Source organism: Colius striatus, chromosome 17 (genome assembly GCF_028858725.1).
Source record: "Colius striatus isolate bColStr4 chromosome 17, bColStr4.1.hap1, whole genome shotgun sequence".
In the NCBI taxonomy this organism is placed as follows: Eukaryota; Metazoa; Chordata; class Aves; order Coliiformes; family Coliidae; genus Colius; species Colius striatus.
Genome location: NC_084775.1, coordinates 10,354,867 through 10,371,985, shown reverse-complemented (window position 1 = coordinate 10,371,985; position 17,119 = coordinate 10,354,867). Strand labels below are relative to the sequence as shown.

The 17,119-nt window shown below is 39.5% G+C and overlaps 1 protein-coding gene across 1 annotated transcript in view; it reads right to left on the bottom strand.

The window, feature by feature from the left end:
- GALNT9 (polypeptide N-acetylgalactosaminyltransferase 9) overlaps positions 1 to 17,119 on the bottom strand; it is a 142,637-nt gene that overhangs the window by 13,304 nt on the left and 112,214 nt on the right. The window contains exon 7 of the mRNA XM_010199562.2: positions 1,038 to 1,223. Coding sequence (XP_010197864.2) covers positions 1,038 to 1,223 — 186 coding nt within the window. The remainder of the gene's footprint in view (positions 1 to 1,037; positions 1,224 to 17,119) is intronic.

The following is a 17,119-nucleotide window of genomic DNA, read 5'->3' as shown; positions in this document are numbered from 1 at the left end:
TGTGGGATAGATGTTATACAGTATTGCCTTTTGTTAAGACAAAATAATTCTCTGCAATTACCTCTCATGCCAAAAGAAGTCATCAAAACACATCTTCTCATCTTCCATTGAAAACACTCCTGTGACTTTGACGGGCTCTAGGTCATAACTCATTAGTCACAAAGACACTGCTGGGCTGGCACATTTTTCTGTTCCAACAGGAACATTCTTGTTTCAACTTACTTCAATTAGTTCTGGGCAAACCCCTCATATAAGGGTTAACTAAACCATCACTACCTACAGACCAGAATATGCTTCCTCTCAGCCGCTCTCCCTGTGCCCCTTCACATGAATAATTTGGATGCAAATACCACTAAAGAACACAGCAGCAGTCAGCTTCCACCTGACTGGGATATAATATATATCTCTTCTCTCCAAGAATTATGCTCACTGGAGATGTAACATGTGATATACTTACAGAATAAAGTGACAAATTGAACCCACAGTTTATCTAATATTTATATTACATGGATTCCTAGAGGTCCCCACATGCCATCTACAATTCACATGCACAGTAAGAAACAGAATGTGTCCACATTACAACTCTCAGCCTGCGGACAATAAAGCTAGTTAATGTGCGATTCCTTTATCACATACTTTGTTTTTTATGCTGGTGAGGTCTACTGAGTCTCACAATGAATAATGACGTTTATTTACAGACATTTCTGTAGTCCTCATCAGTGTAGCATATGAGCACTTCCAAGTTTAATGGCATCCCGAATTAACGACGACTTCTGAGGAAGCACATAAACCTGAAACATCGTCCTCTACATTATAGATCTGCGTCACTGCTCCTGAGTGGGCAACAAAACTTATACCCAAGGAAGCAAGTTTATATGGCAGAACTCTGTATATTAAGCATGCACCAGCATGAAACACTCTTCCTCCTAAGCTTAGCTTGCTTTGTACAACTGTAGTAATATCCTTCACCTCAAAGGGATAATCAGGAGTGCCATCCACGTCTCTCCCTCTGTTCAGGAGGAGTGACCCATACTTACTGCCATGGGGATGTTCCACGCCATGTAAACATGCGACTTGAAGTCGTCCATCCAGACCTCAGCGGCCCGCAGGGCGTTGCGCTTTGCATAGTAGTCGATGTCGTTGTTGTAGGGCTTCTTTGTGCGCTCAATGTGTGCCACGCGAGAGCAGGGTAACACCTCCATGCTCCCTCCGCACTGCCACACCTGGGAGGGTTGGAGGAAAAATGATTACGTGATTTTTTCACTTGGTTTTTAAACTGTAAAGAACAATAGAGCTGCTTCATTAAGGGCTACAAAAATGATGGGACTGGAACATCTCTCTTATGAGGAAAGGCTGCAAAACTTGAGGCTGTGCAGCCTGGAGAAGAGAAGGCTGAGGGGAGACCTCATTAACACTTATAAATACCCAAAGGCTGGGTGTCAAGAGGATGGAGTGACACTTTTTTCTGTAGTGTCCAGCAACACAAAGTTCCACTTAAACACAGGGAAACACTTCTTTGGTGTTGAGGTGAGGGAGCCCTGGCACAGGCTGCCCAGGGAGGGTGTGGAGGCTCCCTCTCAGGAGGTTTCCAAACCCATCTGGACATGTTCCTGTGTGCCCTGATCGAGGGGAACCTGCTTTAGCAGAGGCTAGGACTGGATGATCTCTAGACATCTCTTCTGACCTCCACTGTTCTATTAGATGCCATAAATATCCAACTCATTCCCTACAATGTCACTTTTCTTGGAACCATTAGGCACAAGACAAATTATAAGGTGGCAACCTCTACATAGGGACTAGTTTAACCTAGTACTTGTGACTGAAACTTCAACAAAACTTGGCTATATCATCTGACAGTGTTTGGTACTATATCTGCAGGGGTTAACTTTTAGTAGTTTAAATGTGTCTGGCAGAACCATCCGATACACATTTCATTTACATAAGCATCTCAGATGATCTATTCCACACCAGAGCCTTTTATGTGGGGACTGGAACATTACCTTTGGGAAATAAAATGAAACAAATCACCCAAATGCACAACAAGAAGAGAGAGAGAGAGAAAAAAAAGCATGGAAATACACTCATGGAAACTCAAGACTTTGACTGTGAGTCAGTCAATTATTCTTTTCTTTTTTCTAACTGAGCCCCTGTGGGCTTCACTGATTTTCAGTGCAGCAGTTCTCCCTTGCCAAACACACTTTGCCTTACCTTCATTAAGAAACAGGTACTGACTTACCTGTTTGGTACAGGACGTCCCATGGAAATTTTGCCCAAGAATAAAGACACAAATCTTAGCACAGGAGGTCTTGGTGAAAATGTGCATTTACAGGAGTTACAACAGCAGTTACTGCCACATTGGCAGTGGTTGTAGGCAAAGCAAATGCATTTCTCACCCCATGCTTCTACAGCCTCTCAGCTCTTATCAGCCAGGCAGAGAAGGAGAAACCTCTGGTGAAACTATTCTGTATACTTTCACCTGCAGCCAGGTCACATAAGAAGCAATAAATGACCACTTACACCTCTGCCCCTGAGCTGATGAAGATGGATAAAAGAGACTGACTAGAGATTGTATCATCCAGCCTTCCCAGGTAACACCATTCCCATACTGTCCAATCTTTTCTTGTTCATTAATTACTGTCTGAACTCTGTGGTAGGAAACAAAGAGAACTCATCTCTCTCAATCAGTGAGATTTGGAGTGATGCAGAGTGAGTAAACCTTATGCATTTAAGTTCTCTCAGGTCTGCACCTAGTACTACAGTCTAGCTGAAATAAAATATATTAAAATACAAGCAAATAATCCATTGCTTTTCAAGGTTGCCTTTTACAGAGCATAAAAGTTCATTTCCAGAAAGGATGCACTCCAGGACAATACTGAGGCAGTACTCCACCTAACCTGCCTTCTCAGGGAGCAAGATAAATTGTTTGGGAAGTGTCAGATAAAAATCTTCTCCTCCAGTTTAGCTTTTTTTTTGGTTTTGAAAATAGTGTTAGGTAGTATTTATTTGCTGCTTTCCAAACAGTTCTGTAGTAAATCACTGGCCATGGGAATTTACATTTGATAAATGAAATACACTGAGAACCACACTGCTCATAAATTTGGACTGACATATGCTGAGGGTTTCCAGTACAAAGGGGAAGTGCTAAACAAAAAGAAGTGAAATAATTAATTTTCATGATCAGAAGGGCAAATCAGCAGCATACTTTAGTACAGTGCTATTTGCCCAACCCATTCTGGAAGTCAGCTAGTTAATGCACAGCACATTTTTCTTTCTCTTGCTATGGCTAATGACCTTGTAATTTTTATTTATATATTTTGGTAGCAAGGGCAAATACATTATCTGAGTGACAGATTTATTTCCTTCAAATGCCTGTGCTCATACAAACCTGAAAGGGAAAAAGGTACTAAACTGCAACATGAAAGGGAAACAGTTTAGCTCATCTGTAAATTCAACACAAACAGTTATTTATCAGATCCCCAGATCAAATCCACAGGGAACTCAGACACCTGGCTTTGAAGAAAACACAGCAAACAAAAAAAGGCAGCATCAGCCTCAGGGCAGATAATTCTCACCCTGCCAGACTGGATTGTCGGTGCGAATTTGCACTGTGGTGTGACTGCCCTATCTGCAGTCCTGGACGTTGCTTTACACATTTACATTCACTCACTTCTTCCCCTAACCCCTCAGCTCCATTTTGCTCTTTGCAAAGACAAATCAGAGGGAAGGAGGGAAAGAAATATTCAAAGAAGTTGTGTTTCTTGTGAAAATGCTGATTTACCCCAGATTGCTTGTGGGTTTTTTATCTTTTCTGGGCATACAGAACTTTTAACACCAGTGCAGGATGTTTCCCAGGGTAAGGATGGGATTACCAATGCCAGAGAGAGAACTAGATGTACAGCATATGGGGTGTGGAGGCAGTTAGATAAGTCGTGCATCACCAGGTGTACATCATCCTGCCACCATTTCTCCATATCTCAAATAAATGCCACAGCAGCTCAACTATGGCTCATTTCTTTTCAGGCCAGACAAGGTCTCCTGTTTCAGTTCATAAAGATTAGTTGCTTTTCAATGGAGCATGGACAGGATTCTGTATCCTCACACCCTTTCAAAGCCCTACTAAGTATAGAGTGAAGCTCTTGTCCTCTCCCTTTCCAGCCTCAAGATTACTTAAATTTACACAAAATGAAGGAGTTTCAGTAGTACAACCAAGTATGTGCACTCAAAACCAAACAAGATCCCAGTAGTTAGGAGCACCCATGTGAGATTTAGATGAGACTCAAGACTTGAGTCTGAATAGAGAAGATTCACCTTCTCTACACTGGACAAAGAATTGAAAGACACAGTGATTCAGGAAACCATTACCTGTCTGCCCCTAACTACAATAAGTCTGTGAAATACAAGGAAAGATAAAAGAATGAAGAAAGTTTTACTGCACAAAACAGATGAAAGGTGAGTCATTGGCTGCCCCTGAAACCAGTTGATTCTGCTTCTCTTTTCTTCTTCAATACTGTAATTAATGACCCAATTTAACAGTAGTAAACAAGCCATTTGTTTCCACATCTAACTATGAAATCATGCCAGAAAAATAATTACATGCCTCTATATAGCATTTATCATGCAGAGTTCTTCAAGTGCCTTACTGTGGGAAGCAAACTATTTCTACCTGTGAGCATAAAATGATATCTAAGTGCCCCAAAATTGACATGATTCAGGCAGAGGAAGCCAACTTCCATACCTATGACTCATCTTCTGGGTTAAAAATCACATTTCCAGCCCAAATTATTCCTCATATACTGAGTTGCCAACACTAAACATGTGTTCCAAGGTTCATTTAGTGAGAAGGTAGAAGCTGAACAGCTTCTCTGAGCTGGTCCCTACATGTGGGGAAAGCACTAAAATGCAAAGTCAGCCTTCTGTTCCCCCAAAGGGGCAAACACCCAATAGCAAATGTTTTTGGCATCACAGCATGCACTTACCAAACCTGTACTGAAGGGCAACAGCCCAGGCTCCACTGAAGGCAGACACAGGTTCAAAAGGTGCCCTGAGCTGGGCTTAGAAGTAGCTCCAGCTGATAGGGAAGAGCAGCAGAGAAGCAAATAGGCTTCTGCTTGGTGTGCCCCTTGACTCAGTGCAGCTGACACAGCCCAGGCAGTTGGCTTTGCCTTCATAAATGTCACACTGTGCAATGTTTTAAGACATGATCAAGTAATTCCAAGAGATACTCAATTTATTTGCTAATTGTAGTTAATTTCTAATTTCAGTATTGCTCTTTAGGCTGCTATAAACAAAATTGATAGCAATATAAATGTTACCATAGCTGTGTTACCTTAGCATTTTTACTGCTAATTATCTCAATCAACTTTTCTATAAACAGACATATTAAGTATTAAAAAGAACAAGTACCCACATCAGGGGTAAATTACAAATGGAATGATAGTGTTTGTGTTTTGTGCTACAATGATTTACTGCTGCTAATTATTAGCCATTCCTGTGCACCTGAGATATGGCTGTCCTACAGAAAAGTGGTTATCATTTATTATACAGTAGTCAATCGGACAATACATCCTATGCAAAGAGAAACAGAGATGAGATGGTGTCTTGTCTACCATGACCCAAACTGTGCATCACCAAAGTTCTCTGAATGCAGTTAGGGTACATGGTTTGGAAAGGCTAATAAATTGCTATGCTTTAACTCTTGCCAAGCAAGAAGAAATGTTCTGAGGAAGTTTATTTTCTCCACAAGTACTTGTTTTTCAAGGTCCAGATTACCATTTCAAATAAGATTTTTAAAAATATGTTGGTTTCCTAAAAAAAGACCAACTTTTTTTTTGGCTGAAATTACGATGAAGTACAGTTTCGAAAGGAAAACCACAACACTTCTGACCAAAATCTAGGTATCTTGGGAGTGAGGAAAGGGAGCAAAGTGAAATATCAAATTATATCAAACCAATTTGTCCTTTGGTGAAAAAACCTGTGTCTTATGTATAAAGTCAAACAAGAGGCCTGGTCACTAACTGCAGCAGGATGCAGAGCTGTGTGGACTGTTGGGCTAATCAATTCCTAAGTCACGGCAGTATATACAGAGAGAACATTGCTGACCTGGTCTCCAGCTCTGCAGGTCAGATCTATTTCCAATAGCAACACGCCCTGCTGGGTGAATGTCAGAGCTCAAAAATATAACAGGATTTACTGTTCAGGTGAGCTGTTTGCAACAGGGCAGCTGCATCTCCCAGGGCACTCACAGTGATTACAGGGAGAGCTCTTCACTCTCCATGACGTAGTGCCCTGTAAATGGGAAAGCACCCCACCCTATCTGCAGCCATTCCAGTTTGTCACAATGCACATTTACTGACTAATGAGAGAAATGATACACATCAAAAATGGCAATGAAACTCCAATATTTTGTGGTCATTCTTTCACATGTGTCAGGAGAAATTGGTGCCTGCAGTGTACAAGTAACTAATACTAGACATTATTAATTGTTTCAGTCAAAAAACCTTCATAGCTTCACAAGTTAATGTATGACATTATTTTGTACACCAAGAAGACTCTAGGGGGTTATTTAACTTGGTTAAAATTATCTTACTAAAAGCAGTAGATAAAAATAAAAAATGGCACTGGTATAAAGGCACAGCTGAGGAAGCAGTTAACTCTCTTAACTTAGAAAACAGACTGGAAAGAAAGATCATGATCCCTAAGAACTTTGTATCCTGCTGTGAATGTTGCAGTTTAAACACCTTGGTGCTCAGTGGGAGAGAAAAATAAAAGTTTCAGACTCCCTGTTTGAACTATTTTTTCTATCAAATACACCTTTGATTCAAGCAGCTGGAGAGATGAGGTATCCAAGAAAGTGTAATAGTAGAAAGAAGACTTCAGCCTATCTGAGACTTGCTTCCAAAAAACTGCCCTTTGCTAACAATTTCACGGCCCATTCTAACAGGCATACCAGTTCTTTCCATTGGTGTGAACACTACAAGTTTACAGATGCCAAAGCAACTCCAACACAGAATGAGACAGGCATTTGCAATGCATTGGTCTCCACCTCTTCTAAAAACAACTGAGCAAGCCTTGGCTTGCTTCTCCAAAAGAGCTGGGATTAGTCCTGTTCTCTAATAATATAGAAAATCAAGTAATTCATGAGATTTGCAATAATCTGAGATTTTGAACCCAGCAAGCTCTTGGGAGGTGGTGCCCAAAGGGACTATCATCATACACTTTGCAATTGTGTAGTAGCAGCTTTGTCCTTAGAAACATATTAAAGAATTTCTGAACATTTCAGTGGGCCTTTGCTGAAAGGAATAATCACAGTCTACATCTTCCAGTGGTAAGGAAATATAAAGAACCAGCTTCAAACCATGCATGTGGCAGCAGGGTCCCCTCATTTCTAATATACCCAGCAGAGTATGTCATCTGGCATTTCTGCAATGGCTTCTGCCAGAGGCAGCACTTCAGAGGTGGATGTTCAGCACATCCTGAAATGAAACCCTTATGCTAGAATTGGACTCTGATGTTTTATAAAAAACAGTTCTGAACTCCACCTGAGAAGCTCTTCATAGAAGTAGCCTTTCAGATTTCAGACTTTCTTTTCCATGTGAAGGCAACAGAAGAGATGGAGGAGTTTTTAAAGCTCAGATATCACTGTTTTATGATATCCCAGCGTGGGAATTCTTAAAAGTCAGGGATCTCAGGTTTTCTTCAATTTTCAAAGCAAAGCCTACCAAAGATGGATGTCTTCTAGACTACCCACACACACTTACAGCAGGTCCAGAAAAGATCTTCCCATCATGAAAGAATTTCCATGTCTCAGAATTTTTACTGTCCTAAATTGTCAAGAATAATATAAAATCTTAAAGGTTTTCCCTAGTTGAAGCACTGGCTCTCTGTAACCTTCATCTTCTTCCCTCTCAGAAAACTACTCCCAAAAAGTTTTTCTTAAATAGAACCACAGACAATTTTCAGAAGATCTGTTTAGTGTTAAAAGTTGAGGGTTTTTTTAATGTATAACCACCTGAAAGGTCAGTTTAAACTGAAAGCCCAAACCTTTGTTGCAAAAACAGCAAAACACAAATTTCTGACATTAAAACCAGGTATTTATTCCCATTTAGAAATTTTGCCAAAGCACGGCCTTTTCCACAGAAATATTTTTGCTTAACTTATCAGTTGGAAAAGTCTCAAATGCCTGCCTATCAAACTGTAAGGTGGCCAGCAGGCTCACAGTGCTTCTCAGAGTACATGTGGCCTGGAGATAAAGATGCCTTAAATCACTGCGACAGACCGTCCAAATGATGGAATCTGACACTGTGATTAAATTGGGGTTCCTCAAGGTGAAATAAGTCTAAGCACTTTCTGGCAAAAGCTGCAGTACCTGAAGGGTTGGAAGCTTCACAACCCAGGTTGTAAATTCACACCAGCCAGCACCACTGGGCTCTTTCCAGCTCCTTTAACACCACCGTGTAAAACTAAGTCCACACGTACAGCACAGCGACGGGAATACTCCTGCTCTGATGAAGACAAACAGAAAGATAACTCTTGATATTTAAAAACATCTATAGGAAGATGATGTTGTAGTTTTGGTCTCTCCAATCAGATATAGATCAATATTTAAATCAGAGGGAATTCTTAAAAGTCAATCTGAAATGAGACAATAAAATCCTTTCCCATCTGAAAGAAAGGAGCCCTCTAGTTTTTCTCTAGTCCTTAATAGATCTCACACCTGTTCTAGTGCCTGCTCCAAAAACACAGATTAACATAAGTATAGCACACTTCTTATTCTTGTATCTCCAAGTTGACAATTTAGAGTTCACTGAAGACTGTTTTTTTCCAAGTAATTTATATCCCGTTCTTTTCTTGTTTTCTCATGGGGCTTTATGGATATTCTTTCTTCCATGTATTCTCAGTGCTGACTAGAGAGTCATATTTAATCATATGTTCTAGATAAAATGCTTTCTCTCTGTTTTTCACTTCACATAGGATGCTGTTAAAAACTAGGAAGCTGTCATAATCCAACACGACATATGGAAAAATTAATCACATGGTCTTGTTTTGTTCATCAGCTACATTTTTATCAGCATCTTTCAAGGCAGCCATAATTATGGTTTAAAAAAGTCCCAACACTCATTTCTCAAAATAGTCTGTGCTATTTAACAGTGCACTTATACAGCAAAAATCTCTCTGTGCTTGATAAAACAGCTTACAGAGATACTTCTAGCTGTGAAAAAAAGAACTGAAAAAAGGGTGAATGAAATATCTCAAGATTAACAGGTCAAAAGATTGCGGGATAAACTTCTGAACAATGCTGGCAAATTACAGAACCTTAAAGGGCCCTTGTTTGACTGATCATGACATTGTCTCTACTACAGTCTCTGCCTTTTTGTTTTTAACTCCTGTCAACAGCAGTTTACAGCTAATCTGCTAATAGCAGATATACAGGGAGTGTGACAAAATCTCACCCATAAAAGCTAATTCTGTCACTAGGATAGTCTTATTAATGTAGACATGTAAACACCTCGGCTCCACTGCTCTTCCTGCCCTGTAAAGGTGAGAACATGCAGCACTGTTTGTAGATTATTAATTTTGGAGGGTTGACTTTCACTTGGGGCTCTCCTCAGTTGACTTCTTAGTTTAGTTTCCTTGGGGTTTTCTAATATTTACAGATGAATTGCTGGCAGAGAAAAAAGGCAGTGGGACAATAATACTCTTGCAATGAGATACTCAACTAATGTAAGTTACATTTCTCCAGTGTCTCTTCTTCAGGAGCAAATTTAGAAGTTGTCCTTCACATACTTCTTAGAGGTTACACACAACCTCAAGACAGCTAAGATCTTGGATCTGACAAAACTCTCTGTTAACCCTCTTACAGAAGAAAATAGATGAGCCTGAAGAAATTGAAACCCGTTCTAGAGAAACACAAACAGAGCAATTGCTATCTTGCTGTAAAGACAGCAATTAACAGGCAACGACCAAGCAGGCAACCTCACAGGCATGGTGTCTAGAAAACGTAGGTGTTCAGTATTGCTTAGGGATGGCATTAGGGTCCAAGAGGAGATGAAGCATTGAGGAATGGGAGTAGGGAGAAAGAATAGCCTACCTAAGGGAAGGTTTTAATTTTCAGAGATTTGATTTTCTTAAATAAATGACTGTTGGCACCTCAAAACACTCCAGGAGATGTTAACAGCTCCTATGTGTAAATGACAGGCATAGGAAAGAGATTGCTTTGAGGCATACCCTTAAACTTCATAGACTAGAGATGATACCTGCATGCTCTGAATTCTCCTCAAGTTTGAAAGAGGCTGCAAATATCTTCTTCTGGTCTAATACCAGATGTTTTTTTGCAAGCCCAAATAATTTTTCCTTGCTTTAAGTAAATGCAACTTGGTATCTCTAATTTGCTTTTCTAATTGTCCCAGGCAAACGCTTCTTATATTTTTTAAGAACATATTTGATGAGAATAATTTTCTGCCTTCTTACAGATTTACTTAACTTTTTTCCAAACCAATAGAACCACCATCAATCACTTCTGCAAATCTGTCAGCACTGACACTGTTTCTACTGTAACTACTAAAACTCAACCAATTGGCCTTGGATAAATACAATCCACATGACATACATGAAATGACATTAAAGACCAGCCAATCATCCTTGTTCCTCAATTCTCATTCACATGATTGCTTTAGGTTGTTTCTTCTCACTTATCCCAAAAGACCACAGAGAAAATTTCTGGTTAAATTCAAGTCTCAGCAAGGGATAAAGACATAGGTACATTAAGCTTACTTCAGAAAATCTGCAGCTGAGCTCCTGCAACATTTAAGTTCTTAGGAAAACAGCTGTTTTCCCAGACCTTGAGCTTTACAAACCTGCACCAAATCACCAAATAATGCTGACTGGTCAATTTAGAAGCTTCTCCTGAAACAATAGAATCAACATACTAGCTGCCACAGTTCAATGCTCGCTTAGACATTACTTAAGAGGCTCAAGACTAGGTCAGCAGTAGTCCAAATCAGCACACTATCAGATGCCAGGAGATGATTATCAAGAACATTGAAGGTCAGATTCAGTAGGGATTCCTTGCTTGACATGTGTAGGTGTTCACACAACACTTCCATAGAACACTTCCATCTGCAATGATGGAGATTTCACAGTCTCTCTGGGCAACCTCTCAACATTGTTTCAACAGGTTGATTTTAATTAACTTTCTTCAAAATGGTAAATGAAATGGTTTTCACACTACTTATGGTGCCTGTCCTAGTATATTGGGGGAGATATTTGCTTTTCTTACCTTGCAGAAAGGGCAAACAGCAAGTGTTTAGAAAAGCACCTTTTCTAACAGGCAGGCAAACACATTAGCCTAAAACTAGGCAGAACCTGTAATAGCATCTCCCTTCTCTTATTACCTAAGCTAAGCCAGGATGAAAGTAAAAGGAAAAAGTTCTTTTTTTCCTCTCTCAAAGTGACTTCTCAGCTTCCTTGTGTAATACCATTAGTTCACACTTTCAGGCTTTTGCTAAAGAAATAATACTTACTCCATGTTCAACCTTCAGTGAGAAGGCTGAAAAATGATAAAATGCTTCCTGGCATTTTTAGCTGAGACCACAGGGAGGTAAGAATAAAGAGTGGAATTTATTGATGCTTCCATTAGAATACAGTCATTCTTGAGTAAGAAAATATTGAAACAGACTGTCTAATGAAGTGATCACAAAGGGTCTTTTCAAAGGATCCTAAGTGTAGTCATCCTCATTTGTTTTCTCTTTCCACAACAGCTCCTTAAATGATCTTTGCATAGTGTCTGCACTAAATCCTGCAGGGCTGCTGTTTCATTTTAAAGAAAAAAGCTTTTAGGCTGCAAGGGATTCATTCAGTGAGAGCTATTATGCTTATTGTGATTCTGCTGCAGAGCCAAGGGATTTACTATATGCTCATTAGATCCTGCTTTGTTCCAAAACAACCTTTTGCAATGCAAATTTTAGCATGCTGATCTACTTAGAATAACACTTGCAAAAAAAAAAAAAGGCTATTAAAGCAAAAGCTTCTTTCAATGCAGAAACACTAAAAACTCAGATTAATTGCTAATATTTTAGACCATGAAGACATCTGGTGTCTCAGTTTTGAACATAGTTATGAGAGGTCACAAGGTCTCAGTGTCAGGGGTACAAAGCAATGCTGTGGATATCACAGAGCTCAGAGGCTACATTACAAAGCCCTCACATACAAGGCATATTTGCTGGTTAGCTTCTTGGTGGCTGGAGTACAGAAGACTGCATTTGTTCAAGCATTGGCACCTGAGGAATCCAGGCAGTGGAGAAGCCTCACCAGCAGAGATGTTCATTCACTGAGATCTCTGAGGAAGCTACATGAGACAAGAGGTGTGAGTTCTCCACAGCCCTGCTGCATTACCCATCATGGGGGGAGTGCCAATGAAAAAAGGAAAGAAAGCATGGCAAATGGAGCTGGAAAAACATGGCAGAAGCAAGCAGAAACAACCCCCTGAGTTCTGATGCTGGATGTGCAGCACTCAGGGAGTTCTGACAGTTTCCATCTCATGGGAGGACTCTTTAAATTCACATTTGGCAGCCGTGACCTGCAGAGGTGTTGATGATGCAGAGCACATCCTTGTTTTTAAAGCATTAATTCTGTCTTGTTCCTCCTCTGTGACCTTCCCAAGGGAACAGTTGTATGAACACAGAACGATGAATATTATCATCCACGAGATATACCTGATAGCTCATTCTTAATAGTTCTATAAATCTGAAGTCTTTGTGCTTTAAATATACAGCAGAGATAGTACTGCTGGAAGGAATAGTATGAATCCATCTGTCATAAGTACAGCAACCAGCCAGTCTAGTGACACTATATTAAATAATTCTCTCTCGTGCTCTGATTAGCAGAACTCAAGCTGGAGGTAAAATTTATGCTGAAAACTCATCTCTAGGAAGATAATTAATAAAATATCAGAGCTGAGCAATAAGGAAAAAAAAACAGTTGGCTGGCAGAAGTACTAACAAATCATTATAGTAATTCCAGGCAGCATTTCCCACACACCCCTTCTAAATCTCATCAAAGTAAACATGCAATTTAAATTAAAGAAAATCTGCAAATCATCACCTGCTTATACTGGACAAGTTCATCTGGTGGGAATAACCACCTGGTCACTAAACCAACACATGATTACTGAATTGAGATGGCATCCTGTTTTACATAAGTGCCAAATCCATAATAAACACGAGACGCAGGTGTGTGTGAGCACGGCTTTCAACTGGGAATGCTTATTTACTTCACATGACAAACCCACAATTAAGATTCTCCCTGGGAAAACATAACCAGTGCTATAGGAAAGCACTGAAGGAGAGGAGTTGCCCACAAACAACTGGAACAAACAGCCTGAAATAGGTCTCTGAAGTTTGAAAAACATGCCTCTGACTACAATGCCTCTTTGCTCAAGCACAGCTACCCCTGGTAGGCATCTGAGCTGCAAGAACACCAAAAAATGAAGAAAACTCCATCAAATCTGTTACAATATACTTTGAATTCACTTTTCTGACTAAAAAACTGAATGATTTTTGAGTATCTTAGAGGAAAGGCACAAAGGCAGAGACAACTTCAACAGAAGAAAGTGTTATTATGTCCTAGTCATTCACTCTGCTTAAATGCTTTATTGCTATTATTAATGGGCAGATGATGATAACATTAATCACAGGCTGTGAAGTGACTGACAAACTAAGCTATTTTATATGAACAGATTGCTTAGTGCATCACCTAAAGAGTTGGTAAAGAGATGTGATTTGAGTAAAACACAAAAGAAAAAGGCTGCTTGTGATTTTGATGGACAACTCCCTAAAGAATCTCCAAATCCCAGGACTACAAAGTAGGCTGTCACATTTGTAGATTTGCTGCCTCTCCAGGGAAATTTGAAGGGAGGTGTATCATCAGACACAGCCTTGTTCTGGCTCTTTCCATTTCTTCAGGACCATTCCCATTTACAAAGATTTAGACTAAAACTTTAGTTGATAAATCCTTTTGTTTGGAAGATTTTTATTTTGTTGTTGTTCTATTGTATAAGGAAAACAACAGAAATGTATTGATGGTGATATAGAAAAGAATGTACATGTCTTTATATCTTAAACTAGATAGGACACATTCCATCTAGCATAGGAATGTGAATATACACATACACATCTAGCAGCATTTTTCCCAAGCTACAACTGTCCTCACAATTGAACACTGTAAATATTAGCTTCAGCTTATTGGGAAGATAGTGTCCTGTATTATTAAAGTACTGAGCAAAGAAGGGATGTTCTCTGTAAGAGATTTCTAGAAGCTGAATATATATGTATAGATACAGATATGGTTTCAGATTGAACCAAAAATGTGCTTGGCATTTCAAGGAGTTTGACAACTCAAAAGTACAGAAATAAAGTTCATTTCAAGATCAAGCAAAATATTTTGTTTCAATAGCTGAAAACACTGGGTTTTGAGAATGGAATTTAATGGATTCTTCTTTCTCAACAGATGAATTTAAATTTGAAATAATATTTCCAAATATGTATTTTTTTCAAAACAATATCTTGAAAATTACTGTCCCATTATAGATTAGTCAATTACAATGAAAACATTGATATTTACCTTTTGCCTTTTTATGGCTTCCTTAATTAAGTCAAGCATAATTTTTCCCTCCTTGGCTGGGAACCTACACAGCAAATTTCTGCTGAGAGCAGATTTAAAAAAACTCCTTCCCTTAGAGACAGTCTTGAAAGCAAACTATGTAGAAGAGAAGTGGCATCAGCTCTGCCCCTGCCCTTGGAGACATCTGTATGACAGAGCTCAGCAGAGGTTAGAAGTGTTTTTGTATCATTCTTGCTTACTCTTATCCTGACACCTGAGAGTGATTTGCAGACACCACTGTGAGCATTGAGAACAGTACCCCAGTTTCATACACTTGGAAATGAAACAGGATGTTTTTCATGCCATCTCTTGATGACTCTATTCTTAAAAAAACACCATTGCCTCCATGAACCTGTTAGCATGGAAAAGGTTAGAACAATTAGGATATGTTAGATGAGGATTTCAGAGAATACTTGGAGCACTTGGTTATACAGTGTGCTCATCCCTCCCCTCTCAGTCCTGCTCTGATCTACCCCTCCCTGCCCTGGCACAGAATTCAGCCTCTCTGTGTTTCACATACTGTTTGCTGTAGAACAGGATGACAGGGCAAATATGCACTCCCAAACGTGGCACTGCTTGACTTGTGTGCCAGAGAGTTATATATAGTCATGGAATACAGGTATAGGCACAAAACTGACCTCAAAAAGCTATCAGACATGACCAGAAGAGTATTGCGTTAGTATAAGTACAGAGTTTACTGCTTGATGACTGCTTTATGTTCCCAGACAGTTGCTACAGTTTTACTCCAAAATATTCACTTCAACTACAGCTTGGCTAAAATAAATAAACAAACCCCAACTCCTCTGATTCTCCAGTAATTTATTTGTGAAGAACAGTAGTAATCATTAAATACTATTTTGCTTCATTAAAGTCTGATTTTCCAAGAACTGGAAGGGATAGTGCCACAGGATTAAGTAATTCTTCCATCACATAGCTGATGTGTTTTATCCCTGCTGGGTTACAAGTGCTCTTCATTTACTGAGCTCCAGGTTTTATCTATTTATTTGTGTATCTTCTGTTGCAAACATTCTGGGCTGCCAAAAAAATCATCAGGAGTCTTTCCTACTTTTCTTTTTCAACCTAAATATAACTCTTTGTTAAAAAAAACCCTCCTTTTCTGGTAAAGTGGGATGGATGATAAAAAAACTTCAAAACAATTAAAGGGCCTGCATTGCTTTGCCTGTCATCTGTAAGAGAAATTGATAAAATATAGCTCTACATCATTTTTATGAAGGTACTTTTCTGGACTTTCAGTTAATTTAATTTTGCCCTGGAGTATCTTTGCTGTGAGTAACACAGAATATGATCCACTTGTCTGTCCCATTGCCTCTAAATAATCTCTTTCTATCTTCTCTCAGAGCCAGGCTGTCACAAGCAGTGTAACACCTCCACAGAGATGAAATAAGACAAAAGCAATAACCACAGTCACGGCCCCCAGGGATTTCTTCACTAGCTCTAACTACAGTGTCCACTGTATCAAAATCCTGCCTTGTTGCCCTGTGTCAATGTTTACATGCTCTGCTGCGTCTACCACTTGCATTTTCTGGGAATTCCAGCCTTATTATCTTTGTCAGGCTCTTGCCACAACCATTTCCTTTCCCCATTTCTCCTGTCATTGTCACCTTCTGCCAACCAACTCAGGTCACAGCCCCTGTGGTATGACTGAACTATGCTAAGCAATTCCAGTATTGTATGAAGGATGCTGCGTTTAAAAACTACTCAAGCATCCCATGACACTGCAGGAAAAAGGGCTTTGTGGCTGCTTGTGTCCCATTGCTGAAACTAAACTGTTGGTTTGTTTTGGTCCGGCCAGGTGAAGTCCTTATCCTAGAAGTCTGTGCCACTCTTGACTCATTCCTTCTGCCCTCCTTATTTCCCCATCCCCAGACAACTGCTACTCCTTGAGCTGGTCATGCAAATGCCCTGTAATCTGGGTAAATTAGAAGCCAAAGTGATATAGTCTGGTTTGAACAGAACAGAAGATGTAACCTTACTTTGACAGATTTGGAAAGATTAAATAGGCAGCTGAGATTTAAGGGAATGGTAATCTCTGTTTCAGGATGAAGACAAAGAGAAGGCAACATATTTTTTTCCCAGCTTTACTGGAAACAAATACTTGCCTGTAATTTATGTCATCATGGACCTGTTAAAGGGTGAATTTCATTTCTTTGGAAAGAAGAGTACTGTGGCTCTTATGTGACAGCAGTTAAGGAAGCTCCAATCATATCCAGATGCTACACATGCATGCATTAAAATACCAGAGGCATTTTAGAGATCTTATGAAACATGGACAATGACAGAAATATTTCCTCCCATCTGCCATAAACAAAAAACTGAATATAGGGAAATAAAGATGTCTTATCCAAAGTCACAAAGTCACATCTCAATTCAGAGTCACATCTCAACCTATGGCAGAAACAGAAATAAACTCCAATGAATGGGCTAGTGCATTAGCTGAAAGATT